General features: G+C 32.8%; 2 protein-coding genes across 3 annotated transcripts in view; both read left to right on the top strand.

Annotated features, from left to right (window-relative positions):
- The window catches only part of LOC125780329 (uncharacterized), a 282319-nt gene that overhangs the window by 103601 nt on the left and 158025 nt on the right, over nt 1–20693 (top strand). The gene's annotated exons all lie outside the window — the stretch shown is intronic.
- LOC105223038 (transmembrane 9 superfamily member 4) lies at nt 7373–10758 on the top strand. Of its 2 annotated transcripts, none has more exons than XM_011200639.4 (11): nt 7373–7531; nt 7699–8093; nt 8153–8311; nt 8366–8477; nt 8542–8707; nt 8762–8965; nt 9353–9542; nt 9594–9821; nt 9876–10059; nt 10129–10267; nt 10332–10758. In XM_011200639.4, exons 1-11 carry the CDS (start codon nt 7505–7507, stop codon nt 10430–10432), a joined length of 1905 nt encoding a protein of 634 aa, XP_011198941.1. In that variant the 5' UTR covers nt 7373–7504; the 3' UTR covers nt 10433–10758. The 2 variants fall into 2 exon arrangements, with proteins under 2 accessions (XP_011198941.1, XP_019844852.1); XM_019989293.3 differs by having other exon boundaries at nt 7387–7495.

Below are 20693 nucleotides of genomic sequence, written 5' to 3'. Positions count from 1 at the left end.
AAATGGTTTTATGCTTAGTGTCCTTTTTAGTGTATTTTTTGGAACTCATATATAAAAATATTTAAATATATGTCATTACTGTATCATCCCCCTAGTAATTTTTAATTGTTTGACAAAAAAAAAATTATCTTAAACTTTATTGAAAACGGTTAAACCGACTTAAGATGGTGATATTTATCCTGTGTGGGGTAATATCAATATTATTCTATGACATCATACTAATAGTGGAATTCAAAATATTGACTCAAATTTGAGACCTGATAGTTAGCTGGTCACAAAACTAAAAAGAACTCTTGTTTGCCATTTTGAATATACTGATTATCAATAAAAATGAAAATATATGTTGATTTTGTTTCATAATATTTACGAAATTTATGTAAAATTTATTTATTTTTAACTTTTTCGTGTTTGAGTTGCTTACAAAATATAAAAATACGACAATCGATTAATATCTATGATGATCTCTATTCAGTATATTCAAAATGGCAGACAAGAGCTCTTTTTAGTTTTGTGACCGGCTAACTACCAGGTCTCAATGTTTTGAGACTAACGCTAGAAACTGTTTATAGCGGCCATACACAGGCACACATGTGCGTTCGATCGGTATGTGTAAACATGCGGTTTACTCGTGTATGGGCTTGTTCGCGTACCGATCCATGTTCGCGAAAATGTTTGATTTTTTACGATCGGTGCGCGAACATGTTTATCGTGTATGGCGTTGTGAGCGCACAAAATCTCATTTCTCTGGTGTCGCCGAGCAGTGAAGATCGCGGACAATTGCAAGTGTTAAGGGGAGAGACTGCTTTAGAGGCTTCAAAAAATCGATTTTTTTTTTTGAGAATTTTTTTGGGAGGGAAAGAAATAATTGATTCAAGCGAAATTTCTAGGCTTTATAGTCATATATTTGAACATCTTTCACAAATTTTTTGAATATGAAATCTTTGAAATTCTGCCTTTAGGAAGCAATTACCCGATGCATCTCGCATATGCATTTATCAGGAACAAAAAATTCAAAGAGATTCATGTTTTTTAATAACTTATCTTCTAGTTAAACTAAGAAAATTCCAAAAAAAATTTACTTTATTTTGTTTAAAAATATGTTCAAACTTGACTTTTCCTAGTTTTTTTTAGTTTAAATAGAAGATAATTTTATGCCAAAGATAATAAACTTTGCCCAATTCCAACTTTGCCCGCCAATTAAAATAATCGTAAAAATAAAAAACCGAGAAATCGCGCTTTTCGCTTTTTGTCCAAGCGCTCATATATGTACTTGTATGTATCTGTCTGACGCTCGGACACTATTTCCCTTCTAGCTTCGACAATATTTCGAGTTCCAATCTATAACTTTGTTTGTTGTTAGATAATTTTTAAAGAGATTTAAGCGATTGTTTGAAGCTTCTAAAGCAGGCTCTCCCCTTAATAAAGATTTCGTATCTGAATTTATTGGCAATTTGGCAAACGAAAAGTGATAAATATAAAAATAAAATTGAGAAAAATAAAAGTTGGAATAACTTATTAACGAAATACAAAGAAATAGATAAAAGTGCTACATTAGAAATAAATCGAAGAAATGTTCCGTTTGCCTGTCGCACATGTTAACTGTGTGAAGAACGAACGCAAAATGGATTTGTGTGTGGTGTATGGGCAAACGAATTCACACAGATCGAACGCACAAGTATGCCCGTGTATGTCCTCTTTTAGTGAATAGTAACTAGTCTCAAATTGAGACTTTGCCTCAAAATGTCTCAAATAGAGACTAGAGACTGGTTACAGAATCCCGCTGTAAAGATCATCATAGATATTAATCGATTGTCTTTTTTTATATTTTGTAAGCAACTCCAACACCAAAAGGTCAAAAATAAATTTCGTAAATATTATGAAACAAAGTCAACTTATATTTTTATTTTTATTGGTGATTGTGTTTTTTGACTATGTTATAGAAAATTTTAAAATTATTATCGATATACTTATTTTCATTCACGTGTAAAAACATCTCTGAATAATGAAATGTAAAAGATTTTGTGACTGTCACAGAATAGCAAAATCGTCTCAAGTCACAAAAGTTGTCTCTAACTTAAAATCTCAAATTTAGAGACTTTTGACTGTATCACAGTACAAAATCGCACTAAAATCTACTCACAATCTCTTAATACCATGTTCAGATCAACACTTAATCACACGATTTCGGCTGTTGAGTGGTTTATCCCACTAATCATATAATTTTATCAAGATTTCGCTATACAAAAATGACAGTTCCAAATCACTTCATTGAAATGATTTGAAACTGATCGACGCTACTCTGCGACTCTGATTTTGCGCCATCTATTTGTAATCATCTTAGCTGATTTAGACACTACAAAGGGAAAAAATATAAACAAACAAATTTTTTTTAAAGCAATGAATCTAGATTCACCTGAAAATCGACTTAACAAATGATATTTCCATTATATGGAAAATATTTAAAAAAAGACGGCTTTTATTTCAAAATACTATACGACAAAATCGTCTCAAGTCACAAAAGTTGTCTCTAACTTAAAATCTCAAATTTAGAGACTTTTGACTGTATCACAGTACAAAATCGCACTAAAATCTACTCACAATCTCTTAATACCATGTTCAGATCAACACTTAATCACACGATTTCGGCCGTTGAGTGGTTTATCCCACTAATCATATAATTTTATCAAGATTTCGCTATACAAAAATGACAGTTCCAAATCACTTCATTGAAATGATTTGAAACTGATCGACGCTACTCTGCGACTCTGATTTTGCGCCATCTATTTGTAATCATCTTAGCTGATTTAGACACTACAAAGGGAAAAAATATAAACAAACAAATTTTTTTTAAAGCAATGAATCTAGATTCACCTGAAAATCGACTTAACAAATGATATTTCCATTATATGGAAAATATTTAAAAAAAAGACGGCTTTTATTTCAAAATACTATACGACAAAATCGTCTCAAGTCACAAAAGTTGTCTCTAACTTAAAATCTCAAATTTAGAGACTTTTGACTGTATCACAGTACAAAATCGCACTACAAATCTACTCACAATCTCTTAACACCATGTTCAGATCAACACTTAATCACACGATTTCGGCTGTTGCGTGGTTTATCCCACTAATCTTATAAATTTATCAAGATTTCGCTTTGCAAAAATGACAGTTCCAAATCACTTCATTGAAATGATTTGAAACTGATCGACGCTACTCTGCGACTCTGATTTTGCGCCATCTATTTGTAATCATGTTATCTGATTTAGACACTACAAAGGGAAAAAATATAAACAAACAAATTTTTTTTTAAACAATGAATCTAGATTCACCTGAAAATCGACTTAACAAATGATATTTCCATTATATGGAAAATATTAAAAAAAAGACGGCTTTTATTTCAAAATACTATATGACAATCTTTTCTTTTGATAAATATTAAGCGATGTGAATTCTTGAATGACAATAACAGCTGTTTTTTTTATCTTTCTAACGGCAGTGAGATCACTGTTGGGTTATGAAATGCTTAAATGTAATCTAATCTTTGAAATTTTCGGTCTGAACATAGTATAACGGCAGTGTAGATTAGTGAATGTAATTAAATGTAATCTAATCCCTTTAAATTTTCGGTCTGAATATGGTATAAGGGACATACCTCCATAAAGGCTCAATTGAGTCCTGAATACAATTAATAGCAAAATTCTAACGGTTCGTTCGTTCCTTCGGTAAATTCATTGTTTCACATAAAAACACTTTGAACTGAGCCGCTGATGTTTTCGTGGTTCGTTTGCCAAATACATGAGTGAGTGTTTTTCCTGACTTTCACCTAGTGGTAATAATAAACTGTAGGATGCGTTCGTGTTGTGCTTCTTCTTCTTTACTGGCGTAGACACCGCTTACGCGATTATAGCCGAGTCAAGAGAGTCAAGTTCGTGTTGTGCTACATGTGTTTAAATTCATGTTACCCTGATGATAAAGGAGAAAGGATAAAGGGATGCGCTACATATTTCAGTGTGAAAGCGCGTCAAAAACCGTATTTTATCTTTGCAAGGCGGGTATCTGTTAGCAAACGTGTAAGTGGCTTCTTATTGCTCACTTTCGCATACGTTAAAATATTTGTTACTTTTGTTCAGAGATTGGAAAAAAAGTGAAACATCGACATTTGATGTTCAATAGTTTTCTCACTCTATCCAATAAAAGATATCGCATACTGCCTTTTTTTAACAGAATACATACATTTGTTATCAAATCTCTTAACAGTCTGTTACGGCTAGCGCATAGGTTACCTAAGTGTTAGCTTAACAAAAAGTATTTGTTGTTGTTTGTTATAAGCATATCTGTGTTTGTTATAAGCCATTTGTTAGTTTAGCAAATAAAATTCTATTAAATAAAATTCAGAATTTTTTATATTATTTTGCTTTATTTAATTGCAAAATTATATTTAATTAATATCATATACATGTGTACCTGGCGTGTGAGGAATAACCAAATTTATAAACACGTTTTGTTAACATAGACTTTCAAAGTTATTATTAGATAACTATATTGTTATTTTTAATTTAAAAATTGCTAAGTATTATTACAAGTTATATAAACAGAACACAAAGCATAGGTATAGGTATAACTTTTAAACAATAGCAATGTTAAATTTCTATCTAAATCTTTTGGATCTTGCTACTATTGTGAGCTTTTAGTAAGTGTTGTAATAGTTTTCTTTATTTTCATGTTTCCTACACATATCCAAAAACTATCGCGATCCTTTGCCATATCAGATCACATCTTTTCCTTGTATCGGATCTTCAAGATGAATTTAAAGTTTCTACAAATTAGATTATTTTTATATTTTTTCTCTGATTTTCTAATTTTCGTTAGTTGAAAGCTATTTGTGACAAGCTCAGTTGTTTCAAACGCTACTCACTGTTTCATCTCGATGTCATAGGTGATATAGCAAAGTTTCTCCTTCAACATGCAGTTTCATGCGGTTTGCTTAAAGGTATGATACCAAGCAGCTAAATTGTAAAGTAATTTCATAATTTTATTAAGCTTCGTTTGTATATTTTTATTATTATACTAATGCATGTATTAAGCGCAGCTGACCTTAAACAGATATCTTGTCACGGTCAGCAATGTCCAGTCGTTTTCGTAAACTTATTCTAATCAGTTTCTCTCAGCTTGTTAATCTGTAAAAAAAAGTTTTAGTCAAAAATTTCGCTTTGATTTCTATATATAGGTATATTTAAAAGAATGATCCGTAATTAAAATATTTATCAAATAAGAGCTTACTTGTTGAAACGCCAAAACTAACAAAACTATTACGCATTTCCCAGCTACTTTTTGAAAATTGTGTATCGCCTTTTCTCTTTCAACATATTAATATTTCGATAGGCTTGAATGTCAAGGATTTTTCTCTTTCTTACTGTTTCAATGTGTTTGTGCAATCTGTTACCTAATTTTAAATTTTATTATTTGCGTGATTTTTTTTCAATTTTCTAAAAATGTAAGTAAAACTTGTATTTAAAAGTTGTAAAAGACACGATATTTCCAGTTTTAGTAATGTGTTTTGATATGCTTTCAGGTCAAAAATAAAACCACCAGAGCAATATGGAAAATTGGCAGATATGATGGAGAGTAAGCTAGATATAGCCAACGGTTTCCACCAGCGTCCTAAAGAAGATGTTCAGGCTTTTTGGAAAGAGGAAGCATCAAATTTACTTGCCGTCGTTTCTTCTGCAAACGTATCTAGGACATACTTGAATGCGTCCTTATTCAGACGAAAGTTTTTTTGAATCTAAATAAGTAAACAAATTGTAAGAAAAATGTCTACTTTCACGTGCAATTACTTACAGCCCGTCATTCATCTGGAAGGATCGCACATATCTCGTAATCTTCTCCTTTCAATTCTCACCCCAGCATTCTGAGGTGCGCTGCTCTCCTCCTCAACCAGTAATATCGCCGCGGATAAAGATTCCATAGTTACGTTTAATAAAAATAATAACAATATAAAAATTTTACTGTTATTTATTTTCTTTGAACAGCAGTAATTTTGTATTTTTGCTTTGTTATGTTCCTATTTCACATATTTCAAAGCAAACAGCTGATTTCGAAAGAGTTATAGCTCTTTCTCTTCTTCTTTCAATCCGATTGCAACGCATACCTAATTTCGACTCCGGCGGAGCGTAGAGCGGGAACGTAATCGAAATGCATGATAGGGGTGAAAATTTTTATATTTGTTTTTGGTATTTTTGGAAAATCAATATAAATTTAACGAAAGTTTTTTTTATTATTAACTACGTTCAAAGATAATAAAGTGAAATTAAAACCAATAATTGATTGTAATGCGAAAAAAGTGTTCGGAAAAGTTAAGAATTTTGTAAAAATGGATAGCATCTAAAAATATTAAAACTTGTTTTTGTTAATATACTTACACTTAATTTAATTATCAATATAAAACCGCTTACCTCTGGTACTGTAAAGGCAAAGGAGGCGGCAAACTTCAAGAGACATCTGTCAAAAAATAGCAAAAATCGGACCTTTTTGGCCATTGTTACCTACTCAAATTTGTTAAAGTCAGCTAAATACACGAAATTCTTGTGCGCTACAAATTTGCATTAACATGGGTCAAATGCACAAGTAAATGTAAATAAAGCCCGCTAATGCAAATTAGCGCTGTCGTCTGTCAGGGCTATAAGTCCCTATTGAGCCAGATCGGACTAAATAAAAACTTGTGGGCGTTTAAAGGGTCAGTGGGTAATCTTTTTAATTTTAATTAAGTTAATTACTTTTTTATTAAACAACCTTTCTTCGTTGATTCTAGTAGGGACGATAACCATTCTCTTACTTTTTAAGAATAAATTGGGTTTTTGTGTTTCATATGATCCAAACATGAGAAATCGTGTTCGCCAGTGAAAAAACGCATTTTATTTTGGCCAATAATACAAATACCACGAAAAAATACGTCTAAACTGGGTAAGTTTAGATATATTCTTACAGCCGTATTCACATGCTCTCACAATCCATTCTATTTCAAAAAAATAATTGCAAATTTCTATAAAAATATTGAAATTAACAAAACAATCACAACCAATTTTGTATTGTGAGGTTTGCTTTCATACATCGCAAATTTGCGAGGAAATCGTGAATGATGAACTTTTACATACAACCTCAGCACAGAGAAGGTGGTGCTCCATTTGTTTATTTTTTTGTTTGTTTGTTTTGGTTGAAAGCAAATTTATTTTCACCTCATGTAGTGAGTTGAGTGAAGAATAACCTCACAAATCAGTTGTGATGTTTTCGCTGAAGAATATGCATCCAATAGGGCATTTTGCAATTGGCAACAATGAAACCACGAGTTTAAGGAACAAAAGTTCTTATGTGTGAACGCGAACAGACGATATATCCATTGTGACTGTTATGTCGAAGAAGAATAAAAGTGGATATAATTTTACATTAAGATTTAGATACGAAGTGAAGAAACTTTTAAATTCGATTTAAGAAAGGTTTTTCAAATGGATTTATTCAACACTGATATTAGGGTATTTAGCATAAAGTAACTCTGGCAATTATAGGGCTTGTCTTCAGTCGAAAAATAATAATATATGATCTGTGATGACACCTTAAACACAATTTTTTATATTTGAGATTTTGAAATGACATTAAAATATATCTTTCTTTGCATTTTTTTAAATTAACATTGTTTTAGTGTAAATTCACTCTTGTGCGATTATTGATGATTCTGATTTCGCTGTCATTGGGAGAAGGTTTTTATGTGCCGGGTGTTGCTCCCGTCGAATTTTCTATGGGTCAAAAAATCGATGTTAAAGCTGTAAAAATGACAAGTAGTCGGACCCAGTTGCCTTACCAGTATTACTCACTTCAATTCTGCTTGCCCAAAAATGGTACTTTAATATATAAATCAGAAAATTTGGGTGAAGTTCTTCGAGGCGATCGTATAGTAAATACACCTTATGATGTTCGTATGGCTGAAAACATTAATTGTAAGTTACTATGTCACAAAAAAGATCAACCTATGAATTGGGACAAAGATCAATCAGCTATAGTTGCAGAGAGGATACGTCATGAGTATTTTGTTCATTTGTAAGTTCACTGTGCTATAATATACATATATTGTCAACTGTTAAAACTTTTTATTTTAGGCTGGTTGATAACTTGCCCGTAGCTACTAGAATCTCTAATGTTAATAATCCCAATGAAATAACTTACGAGCATGGGTACCGTTTAGGACAAATTGAGGGTGAAGATATATATATTAACAATCACTTAAAATTTATTATATCATACCATATGCACACAAAGTAAGTTTTGCTTTTCGTTTACCTTGATTACCTGTTAATCATTGTTTGATGTAGAAACAAATATCGCGTAGTTGGTTTTGAGGTTGAGACCGCTTCTGTCAATTATAAAGATATAAAATTCGAGGGCGATTCTTGTAATTTTCCGGATAATGCAAGACCGCAATCGGTAATATCACAATATACACAAAGTTATTAAACAACTACATTCGTAATTTTTTATATTTATTTAGGTAAATCCGATTTCGAATACAAAATTGTATTTTACTTATTCTGTAGAATGGAAAGAATCCAAAGTTAGCTGGGCTTCTAGATGGGATATATATCTTGGAATGAAAGACGTCCAAATACATTGGTTTAGCATTATCAACTCGCTCGTGGTCGTGTTTTTTCTTTCAGGTTTACAGAAAATTATATTTCATTTTATATTTAGATAAATATGATTGTTTGTAGGTATATTAACTATGATTATGATACGGACTCTTCGACGAGATATCGCACGCTACAACACTGATGACAACATAGAGGACACGCTAGAGGAAACGGGATGGAAGTTAGTCCATGGTGACGTCTTTCGTCCTCCGAGAAATACGCGTCTGTTTTCTGCAGTTATCGGCAGCGGAATACAGATATTTTTCATGGCATTAATAACAATATGTAAGTTCGTTTTTTTTCTACTAAATATATTAATGCCTTGCATCGCTATATAACATGCTGAGTGATCGATTAACTTGTGTTTGTAAGCAACAATCCTTATTATTTCGATAGTAACCGAATCAAATCAAATTTTTTTAGAGCAATTACTTTAAAAACTACCTTCTATTCGACTTTTGTGGTAGCAAAATACCTATTAGCACCAAGTGATTGACCAATAAGAAAGTTCTTTGACAGCCAGTTCTTTTAAGACCACAAGTTATTTGTTTTTATGCCACTAATTTTTCAAAATAAAATTTCAGTTTTTTGTATTTTCTCAATTTTTAGTATTGTCTAATCATTTAATAGTTTTATATTTTAAATTAAATATAAGTAATAAATTTCTTGTAGTTTTCGCTATGCTTGGAATGTTGTCACCGTCTTCCCGAGGAGCTTTAATGACTTCAGGCATTTTTATGTACGTTTTCATGGGAACGATTGCTGGATACTTTTCTGCACGTCTTTATAAAACTATGAAAGGACGAGAATGGAAACGTTCGGCATTTCTAACTGCTACTTTATATCCTGGAATTGTTTTTGGGTATATTTTGTATAGAAATTATAATTTAAACTTGATGACATTTTTTTATAGAACCGGGTTTATAATAAATTTCTTTATATGGGACAAACATTCAAGTGGCGCAGTCCCATTCACCACAATGATTTCGTTACTGCTTTTGTGGTTTGGAATATCAGTTCCCTTGGTCTATTTAGGATACTACTTTGGCTATCGAAAGCAGCCCTATCAACATCCTGTCCGAACCAATATGATACCAAGACAAGTTCCCACACAGCACTGGTACATGAATGTTGTGCTTAGGTAAAAATCACAATTACTTATACCAAATTTAATAATTTAATGTTTATATTTCAGTACGTTAATGGCAGGAATTTTACCTTTCGGAGCTGTTTTCATTGAATTGTTTTTCGTTTTCACTGCTATTTGGCAAAACCAATTCTATTATTTGTTCGGTTTCCTCTTTCTCGTATTTTGTATCTTAGTTGTCAGCTGTGGTCAAATATCAATAGTTATGACATACTTTCAATTATGTGGAGAGGTAATACATTCTTATAAAAAAAAAATTAAAACCAAACCAAGAAACTAATATATATTTTATATTTCATAGGATTACCGCTGGTGGTGGCGAAGCTTTATCGTTTCTGGTGGTTCAGCTATGTATGTGTTATTCTATAGCATTTTCTATTTTTTTACGAAACTGGAGATTACTGAATTCATTCCTACGCTCCTATATTTAAGTTATACAGGTGCGCTCTTACCTAACTTATGTACATATAAGTATTTAACTAATAATTTTATACATCATTTCAGGAATTATGGTACTAACCTTTTGGCTACTGACCGGAACAATTGGCTTTTTTTCCGCTTATAGCTTTATCCGAAAAATATACGGGGCGGTTAAAATCGATTGATTTTAAATATATCAAAAATATTTTTGATTTCTTGTTCTAACATATATCGATATATGTTTCAGCTTAAAAATTAATTTCCGACTATTAGTGTATATTTACATTTAGTTGACTAGGAGTTGATAAATGGTATCATCCTTATATTTATGATGTAATGAAAGAAATGCTGAATTTAATTTTATTGACAAATATTTTCATATTTGTATGTATTATAATAAGTCAAATCCTTTTTATACATATAGATATGCTTAATATTTTTTTTGGCATTGTGATATTGAGCATCTTTGCTGTATAAAATATATATAAAATATAAAATGACCAGAACTAGAGATTAAAAGGAATTTGGTTAAATCAAAAATTTTCCAATGCAGATGCAAAAAGGAAAGTTAAAACAGGGAAAGAATTTTAGGTGGAACCGAAATTTTTATTCTCGCAACTTTCAAGGATTAAAGTTAAGGAAATACTTTCAGGTACTGGCAAAACTTTATATTCACCCCTATCATGCATTTCGATTACGTTCCCGCTCTACGCTCCGCCGGAGTCGAAATTAGGTATCATGCGTTGCAATTGGATTGAAAGAAGAAGAGAAAGAGCTATAACTCTTTCGAAATCAGCTGTTTGCTTTGAAATATATGAAACTGGAACATAAAGCAAAAATACAAAATGACTGCTGTTCAAAGAAAATAAATAAAAGTAAAATTTTTATATTGTTATTATTTTTATTAAACGTAACTATGGAGTCTTTATCCGCGGCGATATTACTGGTTGAGGAGGAGAGCAGCGCACCTCAGAATGCTGGAGTGAGAATTGAGAGAAGATTACGAGATATGTGCGATCCTTCCAGATGAATGACGAGCTGTAAGTAATTGCACGTGAAAGTAGACATTTTTCTTACAATTTGTTTACTTATTTAGATTCAAAAAAACTTTCGTCTGAATAAGGACGCATTCAAGTATGTCCTAGATACGTTTGCGGAAGAAACGACGGCAAGTAAATTTGATGCTTCCTCTTTCCAAAAAGCCTGCACATCTTCTTTAGGACGCTGGTGGAAACCGTTGGCTATATCTAGCTTACTCTCCATCATATCTGCCAATTTTCCATATTGCTCTGGTGGTTTTATTTTTGACCTGAAAGCATATCAAAAAACATCACTAAAACTGGAAATATCGTGTCTTTTACAACTTTTAAATACAAGTTTTGGCACGATTCCGATTACTTTGGCGGCGGGGTAAAAAAACCGAATTTCCGTATAAATGGGGTATGTACGGATAGGGGGGCTTCTATAGAGGTGGAATATCCAAAAATCATGTGAAAATAGCTAATATTTTTAAAAATATTCACGTTTAAAAAATCAAAAATTCGCACTAAGAACACATGTTATTTCTCCATGTTTCACAGAATTTTTCACGTTTTTCTTTCACTATAATTAAATATACACTCTTAACATTGAAATCAGTTCGATTTTCACTTTCATTTCTTAATTTTTCAGCCAAATTTAGTAATTTAAAATCACATATAAAATTTATGGCTGAAAAGTTTAGAGTGTTTATATTTACGAGGAAAACCAGCGTTGCCACACCTTAAAAACCAAAAGTGAAGAATTTTTTAGCGTTTCACAGCGTTTTTATATCGATATTCGCAATATACGAGTCTGATCGTGAATTGGCAAAACTGAGAAATACACACTAGGAAAATTTATAATTCATTATTATTGCAGAAAGAAGAAGAATTTGGACACAGAAGAATTTTGAACACCGGGGTTTTGGACCGACCAGGGATATTATTTTTCGAGCGCTCTGTGTCCAAATTCTTCTTCTTTCTGCAATAATAATGAATTATAAATTTTCCTAGTATGTATTTCTCATTTTTGCCAATTCACGTTCAGACTCGTATATTGCGAATATCGACATTTTTATTTCTTTTTATTTTTCCAATTATTATTATTTTTATAATATGTATTTCTCATTTTAACAAATTTTCTTTCTGACTCGAATATTGAGAATATCGATATTTTAATTTCTTTTTATTTTTCCAATTAATAACATAAAATTAAATAACGCGCCATACATATTCGTGAATCGGAATTAAAAACGAATTTTTTAAGACAATTCCCGTGAAAATTGGTGCACGTTTTCGGAAAAGCCGCTCTGCTGAACATTTACCGTATATAATATTGCTTATTTGCTTAATAAATTTATACAAGAAAATATCCATATGCATGAATAGTGGAATTTTTGCGAAAAAAAGAGGAATTTCAGCGAATTGCCTTATCATCACATGGCAGCGCTCCATTTCGTCGTAATTTTTGGTAAACAAATGAGGTTCAAACATGTGTAAAATGTAATTTTTAAAATAAAGATTTTTTAGGTAAAAAACCTGTTAAATGTGTAAAATGTGGTTTTATTTAAAAGTTAATAGTGTAAATTAATTAATTTGAAGTCAAAAATGTGAAAAAAGTGCGTTTAATGTGGTGAAATAGCGTCTTGAAATGGTCCAATTTTGCGATTTTTCGGACTTTAAGGTCGAATAACTAAGCGTTTGCGGACCCTATAACCCTATATATTTTTTAATCAGGAGGACTTCCTCTTTCCAACGGTACCTTCAGATCGCAGCGCCAAAGTAATCGGAATTGTGCCCAAGTTTTACTTACATTTTTAGAAAATTGAAAAAAATCACGCAAATAATAAAATTTTCGCAGCAAAATAAAAACACAAAAAGTTCTCCGCCAACAAAATTGCAACTTAGCAAAACGGAGCTACGATCGAAATGCATGATAGGCAGAATCGTAAATTTCGAAGTTGAACTGAACGGGAACGGAACGCATGATACCAAAGTCGCCAAACGGAGAAAATTTCAATCCAAGTCGAAATGCGTGATAGGGGTGATTATAAAGGACTAAGGGTGTAACCGAACACTTTTTGCCCAGGCAATTTACGGCGATAAAAATGTGTTGCAATATAAGCAAAACTTTATACTATTAAATAATGGTGCATAAGAATTCAACATATTATATTTGACGAAATTGTGAATGTATTACAGACATAATTGGTATTTTGTTTACTTATAATATAGGTCATATAAATACCTATTTTTATATCCGAAATATTTGTATTAAAACCTAACCAGGAAAAACTATACTAATGATATTAGTGTTGTTGGAAGTTCTGATTAGATATCCACAATTTTTGTTACATATTGTTGCCGAAAATTCACGCAGAACGTGATACTTTGAACACTGCTGTCGTGATTGCTATCTCGAGCACTCGTATACTCGAATCCGATTTCACACATTTTCACCAATACACAATGGTACTGCAATTTGGGTGCCAGGGCACAAGGGAATAGAAGGAAACGAGAAGGCCGACGAACTGGCCCGCGCTGCGGCAGCGTCCAAAGTGATGGGACCAGAACCATACATAGCGGTAGGATCCCACACTTTTAAGGAGCTGCTCCGCACAGAGGAGAGAGTGGAGAGAGAACGGCATTGGCAACAGGCAGCAAGTATGCGCCACGCCAAGCTGCTTCTAGGAGGAAACAATCTCTCCAGGTTCAAGGAACTAATTCGCCTCCCCCGTGACAAAATCCGTCTCCTCGTCGCGATCTACACAGGGCACTGCAGGCTCAGGAAACACCTGTCCAACATGGGCATAGTCTCCTGTGCTAACTGCCGGTTCTGCGACCTGGAAAAGGAAACACCAGCACACCTAATCCTGGATTTCACAGCAATCTGTGGAAAAAGGCTTAAGGCCCTGGATTCTATTTATATCAGCAGGGAGCACATCACCTCAGTAGCGCCCGGCAAACTCCTGGAACTATTCAGGCTGCTGGGACTCTGGGAAGACATGTGATATAGGAGAGGGCACAATAGACCCTAGGTCGCGGTGCATTACCTCATAATACTATCTATCATTATTATTCATATTTATTAATTTATTCTTCAAAATCTATGTCGTCCCCCTCAAAGTAATTACCTTTGGTCCGAACACACTTGTGTCAACGTTTTCTCTAATCCTCGAAACAATTGTTGGGTCGGCTTTAGTATACCGTCTCAGGATTTTGGGAATAAAATGAGTATGGTCGGATAGGGGAGATTCTCCAGATCAAGAATATATATATAGATATAGCCGCAGGAAGCTTATAGTTTTCGAGATATTCGCGCTTAAAGTTGAAAATTAACACTATTTGAAGTACATATTTTCTCGATATAAAATTAATTTTGTACTTTTATATCCATTAGCACTTTCCTAATACTAATATAGCCTGCGGCTATAACTATATATATTCTTGATCTGGAGAATCCCCTCTATCCGACCATACCCATTTTATTCCCGAAATCCTGGGACGGTGGACTAAAGTTTTCCCCAAAACGGTATCCCCGGAGCGGTTGTTTGAGTTGCTGATTAGCGATAAATGGAAGCTAAATCAGGCAAAAACGGTGGTTGTGGTACGATATTGATTGAAATTTTGTTGAAATTTCACGAAGAATTGATGCAGTAAGCGACGGTGCATTATCGTTTTGCAAAAACCAAGAATTGTCGGCCTCTTTACGAATAGCATCGGGCAAATGACGCATAACACTCAAATAGTATTTATTTTTAGCAGTATTTGTCATGACATCCTGATAGTCGGAAAGTATCGCTTCGCTCAAGTCAACGCGTAACGCGTTGTAATTTTTGAATCAATCGTGTTTTCACTTATCTTATGCCCAAATGATCTTTCCGATATTCCAACGATGCCACTAACATCTCTGTTTGTAAATCGCCGATTCTAAAGCACCAATTCGTTTATTTTATTTACATCATTAGTTGATGTTGAACAGAAACCACACACAAAAGGGAATTTCTTTCTTGAATGTACTTCAAAAAGACAAGCGTATACTAAGCACTAACGATTATTTTGATGGAATATTTGACACAGTCATACCAACATAGGAAAAAAAATATTTCGACAAATTGGGTTTCTCACGAAATTTAACTTAAAGAGTGTTATTATTTTTTGACCATAGTCTTCACTTAATTGGCTAAGATATCTTTATACTCCGAATTCAACTGTATTTCAGGAGGCGTAACAGTTACGAGGAAATAAACAAAAAGTCGTTTAACTATTATTTTTCAATTTATTTATTAATTACTGGAGGACCCGTCCACGCTTTGCTGTGGGATACTACTAATACCATCTATATGATTTCTAGTCAGCCTCTACATTTCAAAGATAAGTATGTATACAAATTTGACAACGACTACTCCGTTATTAGTTAATGATATATATTTTGGATGAAGTAACTTGTGTTAGTATACTAAAAAATTTATCAAAAAGTATTTCGTGTGTTAGTAAAGCATTGCTTTTTGGGAGAGAAATCAATCTTTGTAAAGAGATTTGCTAAGTTGGAAAGAGGCGAGTAAGCACCGAGGGCAATGAATGCAGTGAACGCCCTAAAGAGGCGAAAGCTTTGTGCAAAGTGGGTACCTCCCAAGTTCATAATCCAACAAAAATAACTAATTGCTGATGCTGGATAGTGTTTGAGTGCTCACTAATCGTAATGAAACCGAATTTTTGTGTGGGTGTGTGATTATAGAAACATTGCTCCATCATTTCATTAGAACACTTTATGACTGATGCTATGGAAATAATAAATACTGCTGTTTTCCCTGGTCAAGTATTTGACAAAATCTTGCATCTAGGTCTATTATTCAAATTAAAGGAAAAACAGCCAATGCCCTGATGCTGAGTCGGTTGTTTCTTGAGTCGGTGAGTTCTTTATACAGCAGATCTTCCAGTGGTCAATTCTGACTCCATAATGACGGCAACCTATGCTGATGATACTGCACTGCTAGCATCAAGTGGCAACTATCAGCTAAGATTAAAGCTGGCGCAGCTATACTGCCTCCTTAGGCCAAGATCACCCCTCAGTCAGAATAATAAATTGCAAATATATAGGGTAATACTTACGCCGTTTTGGACGTATGGCATTCAAATCTGGGGTAGAGCGGCGATTCAAATTTAAAAGTAATTCATATCTTTTTAAAATAAAGTTCTGTGCACCACAGAGGGAGGCTCTATGTGAGAAACGATGTCCTCCACCGGAATGTAAAGTAGTTCACTGTAAAGGAAACAATCGCGCATTTAGTAGACCTTACCTCTTCCCTTTTGAGAATCATTAAAATATATGTATTTGTGTTTACTTAAGTGTACACCCACTAGTTACTTTTTTCAATAATTCACTCACTACCACTTTATTAAAAACAGAATGCAATTGGAATTTAAAATGGTTTTAGTTGATCAAGTAATTTTTACCATAAAATTTGTAAAGTATAAGATAAATGTACACTATAAATAAATGCGACACGGTGTCCAGATGACGCAACGAGAGATGATGTTGATTCGATGTAACCCGGTGGTTGCTGATGTGTCGATCTTGATGTAGCGTTCTGGATTATTGACGATTCGAATTAACGCACTCAGGGTCAGTGAATTATAAATCGGCGTAGAGGTGTTAACGCGGCGCAGTGTATATCATGGATAATGCGATGCCCGACTTATTCCAGTGTGAGAGCGCTTTAAAATAAGCGTTTTTATAGCATTTTCCATTATGGCCAGATCGAACAAAATAAGAATTTTTGGGCATTTAATTTAAACATTTATTACGATTGCAAATTATTATATATTGGACTTTTAATACATGGCGAAACTGCTTAATTCCTTTTTTTTAATGATTTTATGGTATATTAAAACAACTGACTTTCAATCTTTCAATACTTAATAAGGTGAATTAAGCCTGTTAGTTCTCAATTAATAAATGTTTTTAATCATTATGCATCAAATTACAAAACGTTTCATGGAATATATTAAAATTTCGCATTTTCTTTGATTTTCATTGTTTTAAATTTTTATTAGCGATCTTGAACGGCAGCAATAAATTCCTGAGTTCACATATATTTTTGGTATAATTTTAATCTGGCCGTTTCAGTCATTCGAATTGCAAAACGTCAAAACCTACCCAAGCTAGTCAATTGTCAAAGTTCGGTAGGTGAGCGGCTTTCACATTTCCAGTGACAGGAGAGTTGGGGATATCTTAATCTCTGGTATATACGAATGTCTTGTAGATGAATGTTGATGTGCGTGTAGTGTGTGACGAATTGTGTCTGTTTTCCCGTTGCCCATCCTTTTTGTTGATGTGCTGAACACAATGAGAGCGACAGACTGCAAACGACATCTGTCAAATAATAAAATACACACGTTCTCATGGACACAGTTATTTTGACAGCTGCACGACTACAGGACTGCAGGCCGATAGTTGTCGCTATCGCTAACTTCAACATATTTTTAAATTTGCCAACGACAGTGGAGTTGACAGTAGAGAGATGAGGTAGAGTGGTGATGCCACTAATATGAAAAATTATTCAAAGCTCTAACAAACCTGACGTTACTTTACAAATAAAAGTATAAAATGGCTGTATTATATCATTCATAATAACAATTGATAATTTAAAACAAATAAATTTACCTATTCACTTATTTTTTGCATACAAAATTTCACTTTGAACAAAATACAATATTAAAATTTCATTGAAGTGCATGGTATTAGTATGGTCACAACGAAATTGTGTACATGCAAAATGGAGAGCTGTCTTGTTTTGTGTACATGCCGGCTGTATTATATCATTTGTAATAACAATTGATAATTTAAAACAAATAAATTTACCTATTCACTTATTTTTTGCATAAAAAATTTCACTTTGAACAAAATACAATATTAAAATTTCATTGAAGTGCATGGTATTAGTATGGTCACAACGAAATTGTGTACATGCAAAATGGAGAGCTGTCTTGTTTTGTGTACATGCCGGCCATTGTTATGTTGCTGCCTTCTCACAAGTGTTCATGTAGAAGGATTAACAACGCCATTTTCAGTTCACTTTCGTGCTGCTGCTGTCTGTCGCGCTCATTGTGTTCAGCACATGAGTGAGTTGGTGTACAGATGTGTGGAGTTGTGCTGTAGTGTCGTCAGCTGTGGTGAATTGCGCTGTTGTATTAGGATGCGCCATTCATTTCAACAATTTGCAATTCAACTGCTGGACAATAGCTTACAGCGCAGAAGATTTAAAAGATATCACGCGCTTTTTTATTTTTTCAATGTCATACTAGTAAAATTCATCCTCACTGTGTTGTCATGAAGCTAAATTATTATTTTTTTTTTTAAATCTATTGATATTTACAAACAAATTTTATATTTTTCCCTCACAATATAAACCTTACATTTAAGTAGGCATTTATTTTTGAATTCAAAAAGAGAGTTATTTCATAAATTTTATTTATTGCACACAGAATAATACAGAACAATAGTTAAGAGGAGTTTTACATAAGTCTTACGCAATAAGAGTTGAAGAGTAAGTTTTGAGGCCTAACTATAATATGCATAAGCTAGCTTAAGCCAGCGTAAGCAACTGTCCGAAATCACACAAATTGTATGTTGCAACTATAATGTGCTTTACATCAAGTTTCCTCAAGTTTTTTCAAACGTCATTTGCTTAAGGAAAATGCGAAACTGGTCGCATCTTCCGTACGGAATCAGCTGTTTTCGCTTTTTGTCAACAGATACATCATTTTGAATTTGAAGATGTAGGACGACGAATGTTTTATACAAAGTTCAGTCGAAAATACTGAAAAAAGAAATGTTTTTACGACAAAAAAGATGTCTTTTATTTCAATCGCGTGTACTATAAATAAAAAAAATATATGTGGTCAATCCCCTTCATTTCTAGGAATCGTACAAAAAACCATCCTCTTCCTGTTTATTTCCCTCACTGAACATGACCGAACTCTATTTTTTAATTTCACTAATTTTTGTTAATATGCATATTCCGTCTAAGACAGAAGTAAGCATTTTAATTGTTTTTAAATATTTTAATTTTCTAGTCATTTTTGCAAAATCCAGATGAAATATAAAATCAAAACATGAATTGCTTATTAACCATTTCTCTTCTGCATGTAAGTACATTATAGTCATTCAAAAGTCTACTCTCCGTTCCTTATGCATTTGACAGGCTTTTCGTTAATTTTTTGACAGTAACATACGGCTGCATATGCATATTATAGTTAGGCCTTTGGTGTTAATTTTTCTAGCGCCTATCAACGGTGACTTTTAACACACTATTGTTGGCATAGGATACTTAATTAGAAAATGAAAATACTCGTCAATTAGTAGTACTTTAATACTTGATTTAATACTTCCATTAAGAGGCTATACCAGTGTAACGCATGAAAAATTAGGCGGCTTTTGTGAATTTATTTTAAGAGAAAGTACGATATTGAATATTTTGAACTTCTTTGAACGTAATAAGATATATTTTTAGCTATATTTTAAGATTTTTTACAAAAATGTTGAAAAATAGCGGATTTACGGGCTGTTTTCGGAGGTGCCAAAAAAAAATTGCCTCAACTGCTGACATGATTTTGGCTGAAACAAAAATTCAAAAAGCGTTCGATCTATCCTTTCGAGCGCTATGGAGGGCCGGCGCTTTTACAATATCGACGTCGAACTGATTTTTTAAGAACGATGAGACTGTTTCGGAAGTAAATGATGCCTCATTATCGAAAAAATGTTCATTAACTGTATTATTAACACTTTGACATCTACGATTGTTCGAAAAATTTGGAAATTTTTTTAGTACGTGTGAGAAAGTATTTCCTATCGATTAAGAAAATATCAACCCTGCCGGCCAAAAATGGTGAAAAAATTAGTAAAATACTAGGTTTTCAAACCAAGTGATAAAAGTGGTAAGCCCGCCATAGGCACTACGCAGATTCTAACCCCTTTTCTGCTCACACGTACGTATACGTGAGATCATACATCTCTGTTGCGCTCATTTAGGAGTGTCATATAAAAAGTATATCTGACCTGCTCTAATATCCTCAAACGACAGCTAATGCAGGGTTGAATTTTCTGATTCATAATTTAAAATATGTTTAGAACTCTAAACAAACATTTAAATTTAAATTCTTTTATTTTTTTTATCAATAAACAATTTTTACAGAATTACAAATATTTTCAATAAAAAAAATTGTTAATATCTGAAAATAAAGAATAATTAAATAGAATTCGTTATATCTAAAACTAAATGAGAGATTAATTATACAAAATGATAATAATGTCTGAAAGAAAAGATTAATTATATAAAAATGATAATAATATCTGATAGAAAAAATTAGTATTATCTAAAAAAAAAAAAACAAAATATGTTCAAAAACAAAACTGAAGGATCTT

Source organism: Bactrocera dorsalis, chromosome 1 (genome assembly GCF_023373825.1).
Source record: "Bactrocera dorsalis isolate Fly_Bdor chromosome 1, ASM2337382v1, whole genome shotgun sequence".
Taxonomy (NCBI): domain Eukaryota; kingdom Metazoa; phylum Arthropoda; class Insecta; order Diptera; family Tephritidae; genus Bactrocera; species Bactrocera dorsalis.
The sequence above is the reverse complement of the archived record's forward strand: the minus strand, read 5'-3'. Positions and strand labels throughout refer to the sequence as shown.

What these genes read in the sequence shown, in the direction of transcription:
- LOC105223038 (XM_011200639.4), top strand. Translation starts at nt 7,505, where the DNA reads ATGGATTTATTCAACACTGATATTAGG. An exon ending in GGTCGTGTTTTTTCTTTCAG is followed by an intron (nt 8,708 to 8,761) that starts GTTTACAGAAAA and finishes GATTGTTTGTAG; the next exon opens with GTATATTAACTATGATTATG. An exon ending in ACTTTCAATTATGTGGAGAG is followed by an intron (nt 10,060 to 10,128) that starts GTAATACATTCT and finishes TATATTTCATAG; the next exon opens with GATTACCGCTGGTGGTGGCG.